This window comes from Perognathus longimembris, chromosome 16, assembly GCF_023159225.1.
Source record: "Perognathus longimembris pacificus isolate PPM17 chromosome 16, ASM2315922v1, whole genome shotgun sequence".
Lineage (NCBI taxonomy): Eukaryota > Metazoa > Chordata > Mammalia > Rodentia > Heteromyidae > Perognathus > Perognathus longimembris.
Window position 1 is genome coordinate 30,823,553 of NC_063176.1, and position 22,255 is coordinate 30,845,807.

General features: G+C 40.3%; 1 protein-coding gene across 1 annotated transcript in view; it reads left to right on the top strand.

The window, feature by feature from the left end:
* Corin (corin, serine peptidase) overlaps positions 1-22,255 on the top strand; it is a 270,666-nt gene that overhangs the window by 75,566 nt on the left and 172,845 nt on the right. The window contains exon 5 of the mRNA XM_048364609.1: positions 9,556-9,737. Within this exon, the coding sequence (XP_048220566.1) occupies positions 9,556-9,737 (182 nt within the window). The remainder of the gene's footprint in view (positions 1-9,555; positions 9,738-22,255) is intronic.

The following is a 22,255-nucleotide window of genomic DNA, read 5'->3' on the forward strand; positions in this document are numbered from 1 at the left end:
TTTATATAAAGAACTGAAACAAAATCTAGTCAACTGTCTAGGAGAAAATGAGAGATGTGGTAGATGAGAATGTTTGTTCATGTGAGGAAAGTTGGGGAAAGTGAGATGTGCAGTCCTCTGAGGTTTCTGAGCCTTGATGTGGAAGAGGAGCCATATTGCTTCTGTTACTTCTACTACGGGCAAAGGCAGAATTGCTAATTGAAAATCATTGAAGAGTTGCATAAATACAAAATGGTCTGAGAACATGGTGTGTGTAAGTTATCACTGGAGATATTTAGCCTGGCTGATGAGAATTTCCTGGAGTTGTTTAGTAAGGAATCTTATATCTTTGTGGTGCAGGGTTGGTTTCCCGTTGAATGGATCATGGCAGGTCCATACATAGTGGCCCAGGGTACTGAAGATCTGAATTCCATGAAACAAGGCAAATAAAATTAAGTGTATCATATCATTTTTCAGGGTTTCTTATATGTTTACTTTAAGAGTCATAATCAGAGAATGTACTTGGAAGTTTTGTGAGGGGTCGTGTTGACATCTGATGATTGTATCCAGTAACCACACATGGAAAAAATGTATTAATTATACACAACCAGCATAAGCTTATTTTATGACATTTTTCCTAAAGAAAATAATGCTTATAATCTAAATTAAGTTACTAAGAATTTTAACTACATCTTCAAAACCTTATCTGGTCATATTTAGTAATATGAGAATAGTAGAATTGAACTTTTTCAAAATTTGTACTTTCAAACATTTATAGGTCAGTACTCAGGGGAAATAGATGAGTTTTGTTACTATGACCAGCTAGATATGCTGAAAGTTCCTCAAGTGTACCAGCTAACCTAGAAGCAGTAACTTTCTACTTTGGCCAGTAACTGCCACCTGGCTGTCCAGTCCTATCACGGATCTGTTCCCAACACCAGGCAATGCTGAAGAGAGAGACTGCCTCTTGGCATTAAACCTGAAATATCAAATGATACGTGAAGTTACATGTCATGAGCCAAAGTGACTGAAACTGTAGATAATCTGCAATCATACTTGCTGACTTACTAGTCAGATTGGTTTCATTATACAAAGATATAAAACTGGATAGTCAGGCCATGACGGATGAGATCTTTCTGTAAAAGCTTTTATATGTTACGGACAATCTAGAGTACATATTACCTCACCAAGAGCGGTGGAGTCGTTTGTTTACTTTTCTCCCCAATAATTCATGGTATTATGTGGATGTGACTTTAATTTAGAAATCATATTTGATTTGATTCATTTGCAGATCCATACTCTTGCAATATTTCACGGTCTGCAAAAATCAAAACAGCTGCTAAATTGATTTAACAATTGCAAGCTTCTTTTGTGATTTGTTAATCCCCTCTCCCATGGGTCCTAGTAACTGTGCCAAATCCTAATGAGAATCAGCATTATGTTGGTTACAAGGGTGTGGGACTTTATACTCTCTTGTAGGAATTGTGTGGTTTTCTAATACTCATACCCATCTTAGTTCAATCTGTGTTTATCTGTTGATAATTTCCTTGTGTTTCTCTGTTTTAAGAGTGGTGCCCTACAATTAGCATGTAAGATAGTACATCTATCAGGTATTTTCCGTCCATTAGCAGTTTTATCGACCTTTCCCTTTTACATGAGAATAATTTAAAAACTGAATGGTATGCAGAATTTGCTGACTTCAAGGAGAGAGGATTTCAAGGGCATGGGCAATGGGAACTCACAATATACAAAATATGAAGGCAAGTGGTGATGATTCTTTTTTATTCTTATAAAAATTTTAATTTTTATTATAAAAGTGTTGTACAGAGGTACATCAAGTAAAGAGTACATTTCTTTTTGGACAATGTCACCCCTTCCCTCACTGTCTCCTAAGATTTCTGCCCCATTCCTCACCCATAAATTGTATAGTTCACTGTGTTTCAATGTAATGTCCACTGAGTACTAGTATGTATTTGTTCACCCTTTGCCCTTCCACTTCTGTGCCTCCCCTCATACTCCCACAGACATATAAAGAAAAAGAACAAAAAGAAAATAAAACAAAAACAGCAAAAAAGAAATAATCTCCTTTTTCCATTTTCTAGATTCATTTAGATAAATATTATTTTATATGGTCAGATGCACTTAGGCATTGCACCTTTCTGTTCTTCTCCTAGGAGTCTCCTCCTTGGGTCTTACTGGTGATGGTTTTTCTCCTAACTTTGCTACTGACAGCCTTCATCCAGCAAGGATCTGGGTCTCGTCAGTTCATGGTTTAGTTTATTGAAGAGATGTTTATGGAGGGCGGGTTATGCAGAATAAAGATTCAGTTGCAAAATAAACTACACAGAATGCCTGCATCTGGAGAGAAGACATTACAAAGGTGAGAGATAGGCAATTACAAAAAAGAAAACATTTCCTAGATAATAAATAAACAATATCACACAGCAATAAGTGCATTGGAGCAAACAAAGCAGAGAGTTCTGGAAGGGTAGGAGAGAGTGGCAAGAAGTATAATTTTGAGTGGTGTAATTTGGGAAAAACTGCACTGTTATTTGGTGAGGTTACATTTGATCCCTGAGATTATTGGAGTCCAGAAGATGGGGAAGAGATGGAGATCCCTTGGGTAAATGACTGAACTGGGGAACAGTACATGATACTCCTGTAAACAGACATTGTTCCCAAGAATGTGAGTGTGGAGGAAGGCATGAAGGAGAACTGAGTGGGGATTTCTAGGAACATGTAGAACCTGAGATCTCCTTCTCAGCTCATGACATAAGTTTCTTTGGCAAATTTGTTGAAGAAAATGTTATTGAATTTGCTATAGTGTCAAAACACCCATTGTCACCTATAGGGCAACAGAAGCCTCCTTTGAGGCTAGGAATATGGAAAATGAATAAAAGATGGTACTACTTTCAAGTTTCTGAGTATAGTAAGGGACCAAGTAGGGAAATAATTCAGTGGTTTTACAATGTGATCAGTTTACAAAATGTGCAAGTAACGCAAAGAAAGATAAAATCTTTCTAATATGCTTCTGGAAGACTACCAGCAAAGAGATAACAGATGAAAAGGAATTTTGGAAGAGGAAAAAATTGCCATATGGATAAAGTGGAGAAAAGGTATTTCTGGAAAAGTACTACACTAGACCACCATACGTTAGAGGAATGATAACTAGTTTAGTTTATTAGAACCTTAAATGAAGTGGGGGAGGGAAGAACAAATGGACTTAAAACATTTTCAGAAAGTAAGGTTGGCAGCACTTAAATGATTAATGAGTAGGGAGGTTGAGGGTGAGGAAAAGGATTTTGGACTTGATATTACCATGAAGAAAGTTATGTGTATCAAAGGAAGAGTGATGGTTGGCTTAATATAATTTCTTACTGTGGTTCAAGAAATTCATGCAGTAATTTTCCTTTGAGTGGAAATTAAAAACAGCTTTCTTTCTATAGGAGATGACATGATTTATATGACATGATTTATTGGCTCCATGAAATGAACACAAAGAATAAACAACAGCTTTCATTCACAGCATTTGCTGACTTTTAGGCTGTAAACACTCATACCAGATTTCAAACTAATAATCGTTGCTTTATCTGCTCACATGCCACTGAATTTTATCTGTCCACAAGTATTTGTTGAGCCCTCTTTAGGTGTGAGGTATGCAGTGGTGAACTGGCAAATTCTCTTTTTGTTCTCCACATCTACTTTGAATCCTTCTCTGTCCTACATCTTTCCTGGATGTTAGTTTCAATAATGGCTAGTTTTTTTTAAAGCTTAGTATATCTCAGCTGATGGAAGACAGAAACAGAGACTGGAGTGCAGGGGTCAGACAGGTTGACTAAAGATTCCTTGTGGTCTTCTCTGTCAAGTTACATGGGTTGACTGCATCCCACTATGAGAAACCATGGCTCTTGTCAGACAGCCTTCCCTGCATGATTGTCTCTGAGCTTCAGAAACTGTTCCAGCCTTTTCTCTTAAATATCAGAGGCTAAAAGCTCCGTACCTTAGCTTCCTGTTGTCTTTGGTATTGATCTTATGGAGCCATCACTTTGTAGGTGACTTTCTCATTACACTCTGCAATTGTCTACCTTTACTGAGTCAGCTCTTCTCTATTGGAACCACAGTGTCATAGATAAAGAAGAGCATAGTCATGGTTTGTTTTGTTAGTGTTTCGGGCAAATATAACCCAGAAATGACCTCATTCTTTCTATTATTTCTCCTATGTTGTGAGATAATTGCAAATACAAGCATGATCTTGAACAATTTTCTGGTTCTATGTTTAATGGAGATGGAGAAGAAGGAAGCATCATTTCTGCCTTTCTCATACCCTTACCTAAGCCTAAACTTTTACAAGATCTCTTTCAGTCACCAGAATGGGCTGACACAGGAAGCTGACATCATTACAGAGAGAACAAACCAGCTTTTTTTTTTTTCATTTCCAGCAATGGTGATGAATTAACACTCTTGTGTCACTTGTGGGTTCACTCTCCTGTGTTATATGTCAAAAGGAGCTATCTAGATGAGACATTTTGGTTCTGAGATGTTTTTATATTTGTTTCCTCATAATAGAAAAGAAAGAAAGGAGTGTATATAAACAGTCTTCTACCATTAATCCTCTCTTTATGGCTGTAAGGGCCACCAATCTGGGAGCTGCTAAACCGACTTTGTGGGCTTATTCACCAAGCAATGCAATCTAACAAAGATAAATTTAGGACTATCTTTAAAAAGACACAATAACTCTGTAAGTCTCGTCCATGAACATCAAGCTACACCGAACTCATTAACATGTCTTTGACAAGAAAGTCATGATAAAGGAAAAGTATATTTGTTACTTATTATTGGTCAACATCTTACCCTATTCACAGTTGCTTAAAACAACACACATGGATTGTGTCATTGTTTCTGTGAGTAAGCAATCTGGGAATCTCTTAGCTGTCTGACCTGTTTCACAGTCTATTTGGAAGGTGTACTTAAGGTGCTGGCCGGGGCTGAGGCCTTATGTAAAGCTAGACTGTAAAACATAGTCACCTTTAACTTCATGGATTGTTGAAAGGCTTTCAGTTTCTCGAGGACTGTTGGACTGAGGGCCATTCTCAAGTCATGTCCCATGGGCTTTCCTTGTAGGGCCTCTTGCTTCATCAAAGCCAGCTAGATTTCAAACTCCTTGCCTCCTATTGCTGGAAGCAAGTCACTAATTCAGCACATATTCACCAGGAAGGGCTCACACAGTTCATGGATTCTGGGAGGCAGAAATATGTGGCTATCATCTTAAGAAGGCTCTTAGCATAAAAATCTCTTCTCTTTTTCATTTTCATAGAGACTGAGTTTTGAACTCTACGCTCTCCTAACATAGTTAAAGGTTAGTCTATTTACTAAAAGTAAAAGTTGACAACTAAAGACAAGCCATGATCCCGAACAAAGATTAGAACAAAATTTGAATCATGCCCTTAGTTTAATTAAAGGTATTAGGCTGCTGTTAATTTCCTGTTTATAACTATTATAATTATAGTAAATAATTACTTTGGGTGATCCTGGATGAAAGCTATATGGAAATTGTTTTGTATGATTACCATAACTTCTTGGTAAATGTAAAGCAGTTTAAATTAATAGTTAGAAAAAATATGATTTTTACATCATAAAAATCTCCTGGCCATGTAAATTTACTTTGTGGATTTTAGATTTGTAGATTATTCAAGCATTTTGTTCCATCTTTATTAGAACTAGATTAAAGATGCATCATAACACTTTTTTGGAGAAAAAAACCTCTAACAAATTTAGGGAAATGCAATTAACTTATTGTAATTATTTTAATATATCTTTCTTTGTGAAAACATATTTAGATTATCATTGTATGGTATCATTAGTTGTATATATGCAATATTCCACAAATAATATAGAGGTAATGTAAGAGCTTTCTCTTTTAATTATAGTTGAATTGTGCCAGGGATTTTTCCCCCCACAACACCAGTGTCCTTCACACATCAATTTAAAAGAATCATCATTTCTAAAATAGTATTTCTGATAGCCAAAGTGGACCCTTCCTGTGCTGAGCACTGTTTTTCAGTTGCCAGTGTACTTGTTGCTTAGATATAGATGCTTATATTCCAAAATAGTGTGGCCTGTCTCATCACACTGTTCCTTGTGATAAAAAGCAGAATATTTCACCCCTTGAGAGGCAGTTGAATTTCACACGAAGCAAGAAGAAATAGCTTCTCATTTTGATTACTATTTTAAAGGGCTGCTGGTTATTAATGGTTTATCACTATTTTACATGTCTATCAAATTAAGGCTTATGGGTTGTGGTTGGTTACATCTCTTAAGAGAACTATTTGGAAGCACTTTAGATATTTTTCTTAGGTTCTATTTTTAGAATGGAGGGCCTAATGGTATTTTAATGTGTCTATGTATTCCCAAGAAAAGTCTTGAGAAAAATGTCTGTTACCTGTTCCTCTGAGAAATACCGCATTAAAGAATGAACATTGATTTACAGACAGGTCATAGCAAAGGACCATGACAAATAGTGCAAACTCAGGCTCTTCCCAGCCCCTCACTTTTCAGATGAGAAAACTAAATCTTATCATGGGTAAACTATTGGCCCAGGATCAGACAGTGGAGGAGTGATAATGTGAAAGTTGTTGGGCGGTTGACCTAGAAAAGTGACCATCACAAGATTCATGAGGATGAGTCTGTTTCTGAGTTAAAGACTTAACTGTAATGAAAGGAGAGACATTGATTGAGATGCACTATATTCATAAACAGGCATGTTGAATTGAAGTCCCTAGGTATAACTAGAGATAATAAATATATACTTCACTTCAGGAGGCAAAAAATCAGTCTGCTGGGAATCTGAGTGAAACTTCATTGTCAGTCCCATGAGATACTCTGCAGAAAAACTGAAGAAGAATCGGAAAATAGAGTCTCAGAAGTGAGGACAGGTTCAGGAATCACTTTGGAGTTGCTTCTCCTCCCTCAAGAGTCAGCATTATTTATAGGTATTTCCTACTTTAAAAACAACAACTCAAACAAACCACTGCATGAAGTGGTACCCAACATTTCGTCAATTCCTTTGTCCCAGCAAGCAGTCTGCTTTTAATGAAGCAAAAATATCCTTAAGGTTTTAGTGCCCATCTATTATTGCATCTTCTGTCCCTCATCTCTCTCTCTCTCTCTCTCTCTCTCTCTCTCTCTCTCTCTCTCTCTCTCTCTCTCTCTGTGTGTCTGTCTTTTAATTTGAAGCCCCAGTAGAGACTAACTAAACTACTTGGGAGTGCAGCTTTGATTTCAGAAATGGAAGTGTATATTTTGTGCACTTTGATAAAGTTGGTTTTCTTGGTGGAGTGATGGAGTTGGGGTGGTCAGAATATTATCCAGACATTGAGACCCAGTATCAAGGATGGGGCAGAGACACACCAAAGACAAGTCTGGCTTGTTTTATAGCTTTACTGTGGGCCATCTTACACTTAGAATACAAGAGAGCAGAAATGCATTTACCCATTTTTTACATGCTGCTTAGCTTCTTTGACAAATACTATATAAACTGTGGGTTATCTACCGGGTTTTATAGAATGAAGGGCAATTCAAATCACCTGGTATATTGTTAAAGAATAGGAAAATGTGTATCAAGATTAGTTTGAAACTTATTTTAGTGGTACTTCTGTTCCTGAAGAAAGAACTTAACTGTAGTGCAGTAGGGAATTGAATGAGTTCTTGGGTAAGTCTGTATGAATTCTGAGCATGGCTCTGCTACCCATTACTGTAGTGAGCTTAGAGAAAACTTATTTTACCATACTTTCATTTTTTATTTGTGTATTATGGGTAATAGTTGCAAAAAAATCCCTCAATCATACAGGACTCTTGTGTGAGATATAAATAATGCATGTAACACACAGTGTCTACCAAAGTATAAGTGATTGCTTAGTAATCTGTACTTATATACCATAATTTTATTTGATAACATGTAGTCTAACTTCTGTGGATTAAGATTTAGAAAAGGAAATACTTAAATGCAATGCTATTTAAATATCTCTCACTTCTATGTATACCTCATATATTTTCTAAGTGTCAATCAGCTATTTTTTATACCAAGACACCTGCCTGGACCAACTCATATTTTATGTTACAAAGGTAATTCTTTCAAATGCAAAATTCCATGGCACAATTCACTATCCAATTTAGTTACACATTAATTTCTGTAGATAACTGTATGACTGTGACTATAGGACTCTAAAGGTTATTCAGTTTTAGTGTAACTTGCTGAAAGTTAAGGCCAGAATGTAATGGTTATCAGAATGTAATTGTTATCAGAATGTAATTGTCCAGTACCCCTTTTCTACATTATATATCAAGATTCTCCCATTAGGACTCTTCTATAAAACCTGTGAGTTCTGTTTTTATCTCTCTGGATGGTAAATCTAATTGTATTTCTATAATCTGTAGAGTAGTATTCTGTAGTCTCTACGATGGATGAGCTTGTTTGATCAAGGAGTTTATAAAGCTTAATTACTAGGTCCTCATGTGAGAACAGGCAATGTGAGAATATAGATGGAGCATGGTGTCTGTTCCAATGTCTACCATTAGCGAGGTAAAAGTAGTGACCTTGAGTCCATCCCAGTGTCTTTTTGGCCTTGAGTCCAGGCCAGAATCAACCTGGACCATTGCTTGTAAATGAGGGATTTTAACGATGTGTTATTTAAAATTTCTTACAGGTCTACCATTGTACAATTTTGTGATATCTACATATGGGAAATGTATGTTTTCTTTCCCAGTTTCCTGAAAATCCATCAAAATATCTTTGGTTGATAACCAACAAGGGCAAGAGATACAATCTCTATCTGTGAGGCAGAAGAAGCCACCTGGATCTGAAAGGAAACAATTCAATGGCCTTGGCATTGTTAGCATCCAAATTTCCATCCACAAAGCTGTGGGCTATCTGGGAGTGTTTGTTAGCATGCTAGGTGAATAAAAGCAAGCTCCAGAGGCATCACTGATCTTAACATTAACATACATTGTTTGATTTCTTCTACTTTGCAGAGGACAAAACAAAGATCTGAACAGATAAATAACCACACATGGTCTTCTAAATTGTTACTTGTCTGTACAATGCTTCTTTTCCAGGGAGGTAAGGAACAGCAATCTTCCTATTTAGCAGATATATTTTGAATTTCTGAAAGAAGAAAAAAAATTAAAAAATGAGAGTAGCCAATTGTGTGACCTAACCAATTTTCTGCCTTTGCAATTTGTAGCCCTTCGTGTCTGCCTTTTCCCGTCTGTTGGCAAAAAATAGAATTTGTTTGGGTGACCCAGTGTATTTAAACCCAGGAAATTAAGAAACATTTGGAATAAAAATCATTTGGAATAAAAGTTTCTGCATTTATGGAAGTAGCTTATTCCCTCTAGAATCCAGATGATAAGGTGGCTGAGATTGTTTACCAAGGGCCAAATATAGAAATGTAAATTTTCATCTATGAGAATACCAGGTGAGACAATACCACACCATTGATGGTGAACTTGAGTATTACTGTCATTTGAGAAGTTGTTTCATAAAAAAACATTCATTGTCACCTTTCCCTGTTCTTCTAGGCATGGGCTCCTGCCCTGTCGATCTTTCTGTGAGGCTGCTAAAGAAGGCTGTGAATCTGTGCTTGGGATGGTGAGCTCCTCCTGGCCCAGTTTGCTCAAATGTTCCCAGTTCAGAAACCAAACGGAAAGCAGAAATGGCAGCAGTGTTTGCTTCTCTCCGGAGCAGGAAAATGGAAAGCAAAGTAAGTTTCTCTGTTCTGCCTCATTTCACAATTTTTATTGGAATATAGCATTCATACATATATACATATTCCCATGCACACAGCAAATGTGCAGTCCGACTTTAACAAAGTACCAGACCACAAAAGAAGAGACAGGATATTAACAAAAACTAAGAAGAAATGTACTCTAGCCTTCTCATAATTATATCTCATGCATTCTCTAAAGAAATCTGGTTAGTTCACTTTGCATATTTCTTTTTTTTTCAAATTTTTATTATCAAACTGATGTACAGAGAGGTTACAGTTTCATACGTTAGGCATTGGATACATTTCTTGTACTGTTTGTTACCTTGTCCCTCATAACCCCCTCCCTCCTCCCCCTTTCCCTTCCCCACCATGAGGTGTTCAGTTCACTTACAGCAAACAGTTTTGCAAGTATTGCTTTTGTAGTTGTTTGTCTCTTTTTACCCTGTGTCTCTCAATTTTGGTATTCCCTTTCAATTTCCTACTTCGATTACCAGTATACACAGTTTCCAATATACTCAGATAAGATTACAGAGATAGTGTAGGTACAACCACAGGAAGGTGGTACAAGAACATCATCAATAATGGAAGCTACAGATACAGATGGGACATTGAAAGTAGTTACAACTATGATATAACAATCGTTTCCATAACATGGAGTTCATTTCACTTGGCATCATCTTATGTATTCATAAGGGTATAGCTGTTTGGCTCTTGTGATGATCTGCTATGACTTGCCTAAGCCTGTACTAATTATTCCCAATAAGGGAGACCATAGAGTCCATGTTTCTTTGGGTCTGTCTCACTTCACTTAGTATAATTTTTTCCAAGTCCTTCTACTTCCTTACATATGGGGCAATGTCATTCGTTCTGATCGAGGCATAAAATTCCATTGTGTATATGTACCACATTTTCCTGATCCATTCGTCTACTAAGGGGCATCTGGGTTGGTTCCAGATTCTAGCTATGACAAATTGTGCTGCGATGAACATTGTTGTGCTGGTGGCTTTACTGTGATGTTGTTTGTGGTCTTTTGGATAGATACCCAAAAGTGGGGCTCCTGGGTCATAGGAAAGTTCTATATTTAGCCTTCTGAGGAATCTCCATACTGCTTGCCAGAGTGGCTGAACCAGTTTACAATCCCACCAACAATGAAGTAGGGTTCCCTTTAGGCCACATCCCCTCCAACAATTGTTATTGTTAGTTTTCTTGATATATGACATTCTTACTGGGGTGAGATGGAATCTCAATGATTTTTGATTTGCATTTCTTTTATGGCCAGTGATGTAGAGCACTTTTTCCTATGTCTCTTGGCCTTTCTCATTTCCTCATCAGAGAAGTCTTTTTGTAAGTCTTTAGCCCACTCGATAAGAGGGCTATTGGTTATTTGCGGTTTTGTTTTGGAAGAAGGTAATTTTTTCAGTTCTGTATATATTTTAGATATGAGGCCTTTGTCCGTTGAACGGCCGGTAAAGATCTTGTCCCAATCTGTCAGCTTTCTGTTTATCTTGCGAGCTATGTCCTTTGCCATGCAGAAGCTCTGAAGTTTGTTGCAGTCCCATTTGTCCAACCTTTCTTTGGTTTGTAGCCTTTTGGGGTCTTTGTTCAGGAAGTTCCGTCCTGTGCCAAGGAGCCCAAGTGTTTCTCCTACTCCTTCCTTTAGTGTTTTCAGGGTGTCTGTTTTGATTTCGAGGTCTTTAATCCATTTGGAATTGATTTTGGTGCAGGGTGATATATAAGGATCTAGTTTTAGTTTGTTGCATGTGTTGAGCCAGTTTTGCCAGCACCATTTGTAAAAGAGGCTGTCTTTCTTCCAGACTATTGTTTTAGCTCCTTTATCAAAGATTAAGTAGGTGTAGTTCTGTGGGTTCATTTCTGAGTCTTCAATTCTGTTCCATTGGTCTTCAGGCCTGTTCCAGTGCCAATACCAAGCTGTTTTTATTACTATAGCTTTATAATACAGCTTGAAGTTGGGTATTGTAATTCCTTCAGCACTATTCTATCTGCTTAGGATTGTTTGTGCTATTCTAGATCTTTTATTGTTCCATATGAATTTCTGGATTGCTTCCTCTATTTCATTAAAAAATGGTGTTGGGATATTAATGGGTATTGCATGGAATTTGTAGATAGCCTTTGGCAATATTACCATTTTGATTATATTAATCCTTCCAATCCATGAGCGTGGGAGGTTTTTCCATTTCCTTAGTTCTGACTTAATTTCTTTTTTCAAGCTTTTAAAGTACTCATCAAAGAAGTCTTTCACTTCTTTGGTTATGGTTATTCCTAGGTATTTTATGTTTTGGGGGGCTATTGCAAAAGGAGTTGCTTTCCTGATTTCAGCCTTGGTCTTCGGGTCATTAGCATAGAGAAAGGCCATTGATTTTTGAGGGTTTAGTTTATATCCTGCAACTTTGCCAAAGTTTTGGATCAGTTCAAGTAGCTTGGGGGTAGAGTCTATGGGATTCTTTAGGTATAGGATCATGTCATCTGCGAAGAGAGAAAGTTTAACTTCATCTTTTCCTATTTGTATCCACTTTATATTTTCTTCTTGCCTAATTGCTCTGCCTAGGAATTCTAATACTGTGTTGAAGAGCAGGGGAGAGAGTGGACATCCCTGACTTGTTCCTGATTTTAACGGGAATGGCTTTAGTTTTTCACCATTTAGAGTTATGCTTGCTGTTGGTTTGTCATAAACTGCCTTGATTATATTCAGGAATGTTCCCTGGAATCCCAGTTTTTCCAGGGCTTTTAGCATAAATGGGTACTGGATTTTATCGAACGCTTTTTCCGCATCCAGAGATAAAACCATGTGGTTCTTTAGCTTGCTCCGGTTGATGTGGTGGATTACATCAATTGACTTGCATATATTACACCAACTTTGCATCCCTGTGATGAATCCAGTTTGATCGTGGTGTATGATTTTTGGATGATCTGTTGAAGTCAATTAGCCAGAATTTTGTTGAGAATTTTGGCGTCTATGTTCATCAGGGAAATCGGTCTATAGTCCTCTTTCCTTGATGAGTCCCTGCCTGGTTTTGGGATGAGGGTTATACTGGCTTCATAGAATGTGTCTGGTAGTGAACGTTCTCTTTCAATTTCATTGAAGAGTTTGACAAATATTGGTATGAGTTCTGTTTTGAAGGTCTTGTAGAATTCTGCAGTGAATCCGTCTGGACCTGGGCTTTTCTTGGATGGGAGATCATTTATTGCCATTTCTATTTCAATACTGGATATGGGTCTGTTTAGATGGTTTAAATCTTCATGGTTAAGTTTGGGGATATGAATTTTTTCTAGGAAATCATCCATTTCTTCTCGAATTTGTTGGCATAAAGGTTTGCAAAATAGTCCCTTATTATTTTCTGAATTTCGGTTATCTCTGTGGTGATGTTACCTGTTTCTTCTCTTATCTTGTTTATTTGAGTGTGCTGCCTTCGTTTTTTGGTCAGGTTTGCCAGGGGTCTGTCTAACTTGTTGATTTTTTCAAAGAACCAACTCTTTGTTTTGTTGATTCTTTTGATGGTTTTTTCGTCTCTCATTGATTTTATTCTGATTTGATTTTAATTATTTGTTTCCGTCTATTGACTTGGGGTGTGGCTTGTTGTTCTCTTTCAAGGAAATTAAGGTGCTTCCTTAAATTTTTGAGTTGCTGTTTCTCCAGTTTGTTGGTGTATGCACTCAGAGATATAAATTTCCCTCTGAGTATTGCCTTTGCTGTGTCCCAAATGAGCTGGTACTTTATGTACTCATCTTGGTTGAATTCCATAAACATTTGAATTTCTGTCTTAATTTCTTCAATGACCCATTGGTGGGTCAGCAGTGTGTTGTTTAGTCTTCATGAATTGCAGGATTTTCTGTGGTGTCTGTTTGAGTTGAGCTCTAATTTTATTCCATTGTGGTCTGAGAGAATGCAGGGAATGGTTTTGATACTTCTGAATTTGTACAGATTTTCTTTGTGCCCTAAGATGTGATCCATTTTGGAGAACGTTCCATGTGCTGTGGAGAAGAATGTGTATTCTGTTGTTGCTGGGTGGAATATTCTGTAGATGTCAGTTAAGTCTAGTTGGTCTATGCAATTATTTAGTTCTGTGGTTTCTTTGTGTTGGGGTCTGAACGACCCCTTTCTCCCCCCACGGGGAGAATGGTAACCACAAAATATATGAAAGAGCACTCAGCCTGGCCCTCCGCCAGCAGAAGGCCAAAGGCGTGCTCACACGGGCAAGCGCTAAGTTGAGGAAAGGTTGCTGAAGCCTCCCCTTCCCCCAGTCCCCTCACATGTTACCAAGGGCGGAGGCGAAAAGGAAGGCATCAGGGACACGCTGCGGTGGTGGGAAGCATCTCAAAGACTTTAATATGGAAAGGCACTTATATAGAAGTAATGGCAGGAAAGAAAGGGGGCTGGCCAAAGGGCCAGTCATAGGCTAAGGACCATGTCCATCAAGTGACATCATGAAACTTCCTTTGTGGGCGGGCCAACCCCATCATGGTGGCACGCACGTGTTCACCTCCCAAGGGGTGGAGGCTTTCTCTTCCTGTTGAGGCCGGAAGGTGGGAGGGGCTCCATCCCATTGTCCCAGGGCTGGGGGGAAGGACAGCCCCCAACATCTCCCTCTTTTTGTTTTTTTCAATGAGCAGGGAATGCTGTAACCACATGGTATGTGTGGGCATAGGGCAAATGCTGACATAAGATCTGTGGGACCCCTTCCACAAAACTGGGTTGAGGGGTAGGTAAGGGTCCATCCGTCTGGCTATGTCCGGAAGTCGGAATCCTCAGCTGGTTTCTGCCAAGTGCAGGAAGGTGCAGACAGCAGCCCTCTTTTGTTGGTGAGGTAGAAGCTGAAACTGGCATTCCCGGCAGTTCACAGTAGCTGATAACTCAAACATAAGTGATTAGTAAAACATTCTTTTATATAAACATTGAAGCCAAGGTGCTAAACCTTTGCGTTTACTTTTTTAAACATTTCTATCATAAAACATTGGGGTTGAGTGTCAATACCCTCAGCTCCTATTTTCTTTCCAATGGGACTCCCCAAGTCTAGCAGCATGGGGAGAGGAAAGGAAGAAGCATGGTGCAAAATTCCTTTAGTTTCTTTGTGTGACACTGTAGGCAGTATTACCATGGCAAACATTGAGCCATGAGACACTCAAGAAGGAATCTAGAAAGCAAACAAGGAAAGGAAGCTTGGTTGCCTCCTACCGTACGCAGTCCTACTTTCCATATTTTCATGGGAGAGCAGAAGTCCAACATAATCCTCCTTTTCCTTGGGAGAACAAGAAAACATTTTTCCAGAGCGGGTGCTCTGGGTTTAATTTTCCAATCTGGAAAAACACATATACTGTACTCCATCCCACACTGATTCGGGATGATTTAAAATTTCTTGATAATTAACATAAGCATAACTAATCCTGGGGAATACCCCCCCTTTTGTTTTTTAAAATTATGACACCGGCGGCCACCAGGCAGGGAGTATGGATGGAGGTCTCGTCTTCTGAAGCTACTTCCTGCTGGCAAGGGGGCGACGTAAATCAAGGGCCCCTGGTCAGCCTGGCAGTCCGGTGTAGCTGGCAAAAGTTCCCATCATTACCATGAGGATGGTCACTGGGGCCAGAGAGTGCTATTGTTTTCTCCAGCCCCTCCTGCATCTTTGGCATACCCAGAAGTTTCCAAGGCTAGTGCCTCCAGGGTCCAGGCCTGTGTTAAGGTGATGACTGTGAACGGCAAATTCCCAATTGGTGATCTCAGCAAGAGATGTTATTCTGTCAAAAGACACTTTTGAAAAGGTCAGGCAAAGTATTGACAAGTTCTCAGAGCGAACAGGTAAGGAGAAACGACTGAAAGAAGTGTTTAAAGATAGAAAACTGCTTTGGCATAGCCAGTCAGAGGCAAAAAAATAAATATATATATATACACCTATATACAACTGGCAGAAAAGAAGAAAATGGACAGGAATTATCTCTCTCGATCTCCCGGCTCTGATCCATTTTGAAAGGGTGAAACAAGGCAGCTCCCTTTAGGATAATATGGCACCATTCTCCTCTCACTCCACTCCACCTTTTCATCTCCTGGACTGGCTAAGTCCCAGGAATTTCAACGTTTGTGGCTGGAATTGCATTTTCCCATCTGTATTTGAACTCGGGGCCTGAGCACTGTCCATGAGCACTTTTGTTCAAGGCTAGTGCTCTACCACTTGAGTCACAGTGCTGCTTTAGCCTTTTGCTCGTTCTCTGTGGTTGAGCTCTCAATCTGGCTCTTTGCTGTTTAACTGGGAGGTGGGATTTGGGAGAGATTTTTTCCTTTTGCCCGGGCTGGCTTTGAACTATCCAGGGAGTCATAGTCCTACAATCCCTTTTTTATTCCCAATTGAGCAACAAGGAAAAAACAGCAGAGATAATCCATTTGTAACTCGTTGAGAACTGACCAAAAACTGCTTGTTAAGGTTTTGCTATAACACTTAGAGAACATGAGATTTACACGCCATCAACTTGAATCACGCCAGTGAGTCCCACTGGCAAGTGAAAGAGAACACAGATAAATGACAACCAAGGGCAAAGGGTTAAAGCAGTGTGGAATCCTCAGTCTCGGCAGTGGCTGCGTCCCTCATCCCAATTTAGCAAGTTCCACGCCATGCGATGGGAAACTCTAGGCAAGGCTGTAGTGGCATCTCTGGATAGACTCACATCTCGCTCTGGTTTGCCTGTAAAATTTCTATATAGATTGGTTAGGGTGTTTAAAATTTTTTCCCATCATTTTTGGCTCTAGTATATCGATGCCCTTCTGGTTGAAGCAGGTGAAAAGACTTTCTTAATCACAAAATTCACCTGGCTAGCTGTGACCACTAACATAACTATGGTGACTTAACCTGGAGTAACTGTTAGGATGGGACTATTTACATCCTCACAAGGCTCATAAATCATTTGAACAGCTTCCAATGTGAGAGAGAGCAAAGAATCATTAGTACTGAAACCAGGCAGTTTGGGAACAGACTGTGGTGGCATCTTCCTGTATCCAGGGGCTGCCACCATCCAGGCGGCTAGCACATATGTCCACCTGTATCCTATGAAGCAATATATTAATCCTGGGTCAGGAAAGTTGAGGTTAATAGTCACATTTGTATGAAGCAATCCCAATTCCTTGATCTTGAGAGTTTATGAGAACACAGGAGAGAAAAATGGGAAGGTAAAATCTTAATTTATGCCAAAGAGTTGTTAAGACTAGATGCACACTTAACTTTTAACACACTGAATATAAAATAACACACTAGTTTCATACCATTGTACTTTTAACACATGTTGCATAATTGAACCTTATGGAAATTTTTTATAGGCACCTTTATTTGCATTGAACATTGGGCTGAAAACCTATTCTTATGCTTTTAATTCTTACCAACAACCACACACGCGCGTGCACACACACACACACACACAAAAATACCTGAGCGCTCTTAAAATTGCTTTGATTGGCCATTTAAATTTTCTGGAATTCCAGCGGCAAATGATATTAATTTGCCCATAATAGAACCACGTGGTTAAATAAAAAACAAAAGGGAAACCTGTTAATTACACACTCCCAATATGACAATTTTTAAATCACAGTGGACAAGCAAACCCTTTTATCCATCTAGAAAAACTCCAGTTGATTTCATATCTTTGATCTGGTAAACATGGAAGTTCAATCAAATTACCTATTGCCGTATTAAAACTTTGTTTTTCCCTTTAATATTTTGTTTTGCTTCCCAGTTTGAAGCTTTCCCTTGGCTTTAACCCGGCCTGCACAGAGAGAAAATGTGCAGGCAAAGAGGCTTAAGTCCGAGTTCCCGCCCAGCCTAGGGGAGTCTGGCACGCCCCTCACCTGGGGGGAATGGGTGGGGCCCCGCCTTCCACATGGTGGACCCCATTGCACTCCACGTGTGTGTTAAGTCAGAGAAATCAGGATTCAACCAACTCACCTGAATTTCTGAGCTTAACAACCATTGGCGGGCACAAAGCAGTTTCCGCTCAAAACCACAGTCGCCAGGCTGCAGCAGGTCCGGCTACTCCGGGCTGCTGCCGCCGCTGCTGCCTCCTGCACACCCCAACGGGAATGCCGGCCCATGGCCATGGCCCTAAACTGCACGCCACGCCCTTTTTTTTTTTTTTTTTTTTTTGGTTTTAACTCCATCTGCAGGCTGGGGCCGCAGGCAAGCTGCTGGCTCCGCCCAGCCACTGTAAGCACCTAAGCCTGGCCAAAACAGCAGCAATCTCCCCCAAAGCTCTGCCACCGCCATGCCACGGCTTCCCACATGGCGGAACCGCGCTTCCGCCACGCCGTGCTCGGCCCGCCACATTCGGCTGCCCAAATGCTACCGAAAAGATGCCCGGTGCCGCCTGAGGCCACGCGGGCCCCAGAGCACGCAGCTCACAAACCCGGGGCCGCGCGGAGCCCAGACTGTACTCCATGCTCAGCCCTCGAACGCCAAACCGCTCCGGCGCTTGGCCACCCACTGCTTCTCAAGCACCACTGCAGGTGCCGGGCGGCCGTCTGGCCCTGGGCGCGCAGAGCAGAACCGACCCCAGCCCGGGGTCACCATCCTCTTGCTCCGGCCCCACTGCTCCACTGACATGTTTCTGCGGAAGGCGCACCCCACTCCCTCCCCCACCTGGCACGAAATCGCCACGGTGGGGCAACTCTCTGGTGCCGCATCCCTCGAAACCATGTCTGGCCTGTCTTGTCTCCATGCTTTCCCCCATCTGGAAGGGCAGGACCCTCCTCTAAAAACCCTACTTAGCACAATCTGTGGGGATACTGTACTCCGAACTTCCCGGCCGTATGATTCGCCCCACATTGGGCGCCAGAATGTTGGGGTCTGAACGACCCCTTTCTCCCCCCACGGGGAGAATGGTAACCACAAAATATATGAAAGACCACTCGGCCTGGCCCTCTGCCAGCAGAAGGCCAAAGGCGTGCTCACATGGGCAAGCGCTAAGTTGAGGAAAGGTTGCTGAAGCCTCCCATTCCCCCAGTCCCCTCACATGTTACCAAGGGCGGAGGCAAAAAGGAAGGCATCAGGGACATGCTGCGGTGGTGGGAAGCGTCTCAAAGACTTTAATATGGAAAGGCACTTATATAGAAGTAATGGCGGGAAAGAAAGGGGGGTGGCCAAAGGGCCAGTCATAGGCTAAGGACCATGTCCATCAAGTGACATCACGAAACTTCCTTTGTGGGTGGGATAACCCCATCATGGTGGCACACACGTGTTCACCTCCCAAGGGGCGGAGGCTTTCTCTTCCTGTTGAGGCCGGAAGGTGGGAGGGGCTCCATCCCATTGTCCCAGGGCTGGGAGGAAGGACAGCCCCCAACATCTTTGTTCAGTTTTTGGCATGTTGATCTGTCCAGAGGTGATAGTGGAGTGTTAAAGTCCCCAACTATCAATGTGTTTAGGTCTATGAGTGTTTTTAGAGTCAGTAGTGTTTGTTTGATGAAGTTGGGTGCTTCTGCATTTGGTGTATAAATATTTAGAATGGTTATATCTTCCTGTAGGAGAGATCCCTTTACTAGTATATAGTAACCTTCTTTGTCTCTTCTTACCTTTTTTAATTTGAAGTCAATTTTGTCTGATACTAGGATTGCAACTCCATCCTGCTTATGGGGGCCATTTGCTTGGTAGATTTGATTCCAGCCTTTCACTTTTAGAAGATGTTTACTTTTGCTGGATAGATGTGTCTCTTGGAGGCAGCAGAAAGATTGATCTTGATTTTTGATCCATCTTATGAGCCTATGTCATTTGATTGGACAATTAAGTCCATTAATGTTGAGAGTAAGGATTGAGAGATGCTCATTTGTTCCTTTCATTATCACTATCTTGTTTAAAGCTGTGTCTTCTCATTTCTTGATCTGCTGTTTACTATTTAGGGTTCATTTCTCTGTCTGTATTGGGATCTTGATTATTTTCCCTGTATAGTACATGATGGAGGATTTTCTGTAAAGCTCGTTTGGTGGAGATACATTGTTTCAGTTTTTCCTTACTGTGGAAGACTTTTATTTGACCTTCGGCTATGAAGGAGAGTTTGGCTGGGTACAGAATTCTTGGTTGGTAGTTATTTTTATTTTGTGTTGGTATACTTCATTCCAGGCTCTCCTTGCTTTCATGGTCTCTGCTGAGAAGTCTGGGGTAATTATGATTGCTTTTTCTTTATATGTGTTTGTTTTCCTCTCTAACAGCTTTAAGGATTCTTTCATTGTACTCTACTGATCCCTTTTTGTTCACTATGTGTCGGTGGGATGTCCTATTCTGGTCTTGCCAGTTTGGGGTTCTAAATGCTTCTTGTATCTGTATAGGCCTTTCCTTCTGGATATTTGGGAAGTTCTCAGCTAATATTCTGTTGAATAGGTTGCCTATCCCATTAAACTCTTTCTCCAAGTTTTCCTCAATACCTATTATCCTTAAATTGGGCTTCCTGATCGTGTCTTGAATCTCCTGTAGCCATCTGTTTTGTTGATTGGACTGGATTTGTATTGATTTTTTATCTTTCTCCATAGATTCTAGGGAATCTTCAGCTCCTGAGATTCGATCCTCTGCTTCAGTTAGTTGGGACTGTAGGCTAGCTACTTGATTTTGAATCTCTTTTCCTCCTGACTGGTCTTTCCCGATGATTTCCATGTCATTTCTTAGGTCCTGTATGGACTTATTTACTTCATTAACTTCATTACTTTGGTTTTGAGTGTTGTCTCTCAAATCTTTAAGCTGGCTAGCTATCTTTTCATTTGACTCTTGAAGTTCATTTATCTTTCTATTTGTGGATGCCATGAAATTCTCCATTAATTTTTGCTTTGCCTCCTCACGCTCTAGAATAATTGACTGAAGAGATTCGAACTTTTCATTTATCATGTTTATCAGTAGACTTTGTAGAGCCTTTTGGGGGTTCTCTTCTATGTCTTTGATTGACTGCTCTGCTTCCTGCTTGTTTTGAGTGGGGGATAAGACTTCATTGTTTGCCATCTTTCTTGTGTTCCTTCTGCCCATTTGGATTGGGAATGCCAGTCTAGCAGCACCTGTGAGCACCATTTAAGACCCAAAGCAGCCCTTTCCAAGCACTGTTGTGTAAATCTTATAAGGTCACAATTATATACAGATACCTTGTATATCTGTCTATAAAATTAGATTTACTATTCCTAAAGAATACAATTTCAATATAACAACCAATCCTGTGCCCTGTATTCAGTAGTCACTTTTTTACTGTTACAACCCTATAAGCAATTCTTGTTTTTATATTAAGTTCTTTTAGGACTGGGTTTCTCTATGAACCCATTTGATTCACTTGGATTAAGCAGAGATACCCTCTATCCAATAACCAGCAGTCAATGGAACCTGGAGGTCCAGGTAGTAAGTCAGGAGGGTAAGTTAGAGGTAGTAAAGAGAATAAAGTAAAATGTATTGGGGTGGGGGCTGTGATTTTGGTTAAGTTTCAGTGATGTGAAAATGTGGAGAAGAGTAGAATCAGTAGAAAGAACAAGGTTAAAATGATAGACAATGGAGAGTTAGCAGAAAAGAGTGGAGGTGTTATTCATAGGAAAGTAATTTTTCAAGAAAGAGAATGCAAAGAGAGAAATAAAGTAAAAATACTGGAAGACAGATACACAAAACAGAGAAAAATTATTTTAAAAAGAAAAAAATAAAAAGGAGAAAAACAGAAAAACAAACAACCAATCCAAAACAAAACAAACAAAAAAACTTTATAAAACAAACAGGTAAAAATGGAAAAAAAAAAAAAACAATGTTTCAGAAGTGAAAAATTTTTTTAAAAAAAATTTAAGTTTTAAAAATATTTGAAAAGAAAAAAAAATGGAGTCCTCCTTGTTTGGGTGGTCTTTCCCCAGTCTCTGGTTTACTTGCGATGGTCTGCAGTCTATTTTCCTGATTGGCTGGTTTGATTTGATTTCAGTTTGCAGGGGGTGGATCTGTTCTGACCCTTCTCCCCTGTTGTTGCAATCCTGGGTCTCTGTGGTTTGCACAGCTTGCAGGTAGGCCTTGGGCATCCTTTGTAGATGAGGACGTGCGCAGTCTCAGGAACCATGGCTCCTCTGTCTGCTGTGGGACCGTGGCCTTTAATGCCTGGCTTTGAATAGGCTGTGGACTCAGCAGGGCAGGGCACCTCTGGCCTGTTTTACCCAGCTGAGAGTTGCTTGCCTGGGGGAGGCTCCTCCCTCCTGGGCGGGGCAGCCTCTTTGGTGGAGGTGGCTATGGAATGCAGCTCTGTTTCAGGCTGGGAATTGGGCTTCCTCTGTGACGGGACCGTTTAACTTTCTCAGGAACTGTTTGTTCCCCTGTCTGGTGTTTCCGTGCCTCTGGGAGCTGCTCGCCACTTTCGCTTTAAATTTAGAAATTCCAGTGGGCAGGGCGAGGCACCTCTGGGTAAGCAGAGGCCTAGGACATGCCTCCTGCCTGGGCAGGGGGTGTTCTCCTGGGCGGAGCTGGCTCTCACTGTTCGGTCCCTCTTTTCCTTTTCAAAGATGGCTACATTGACCTCGCTTTCCCCAGGCC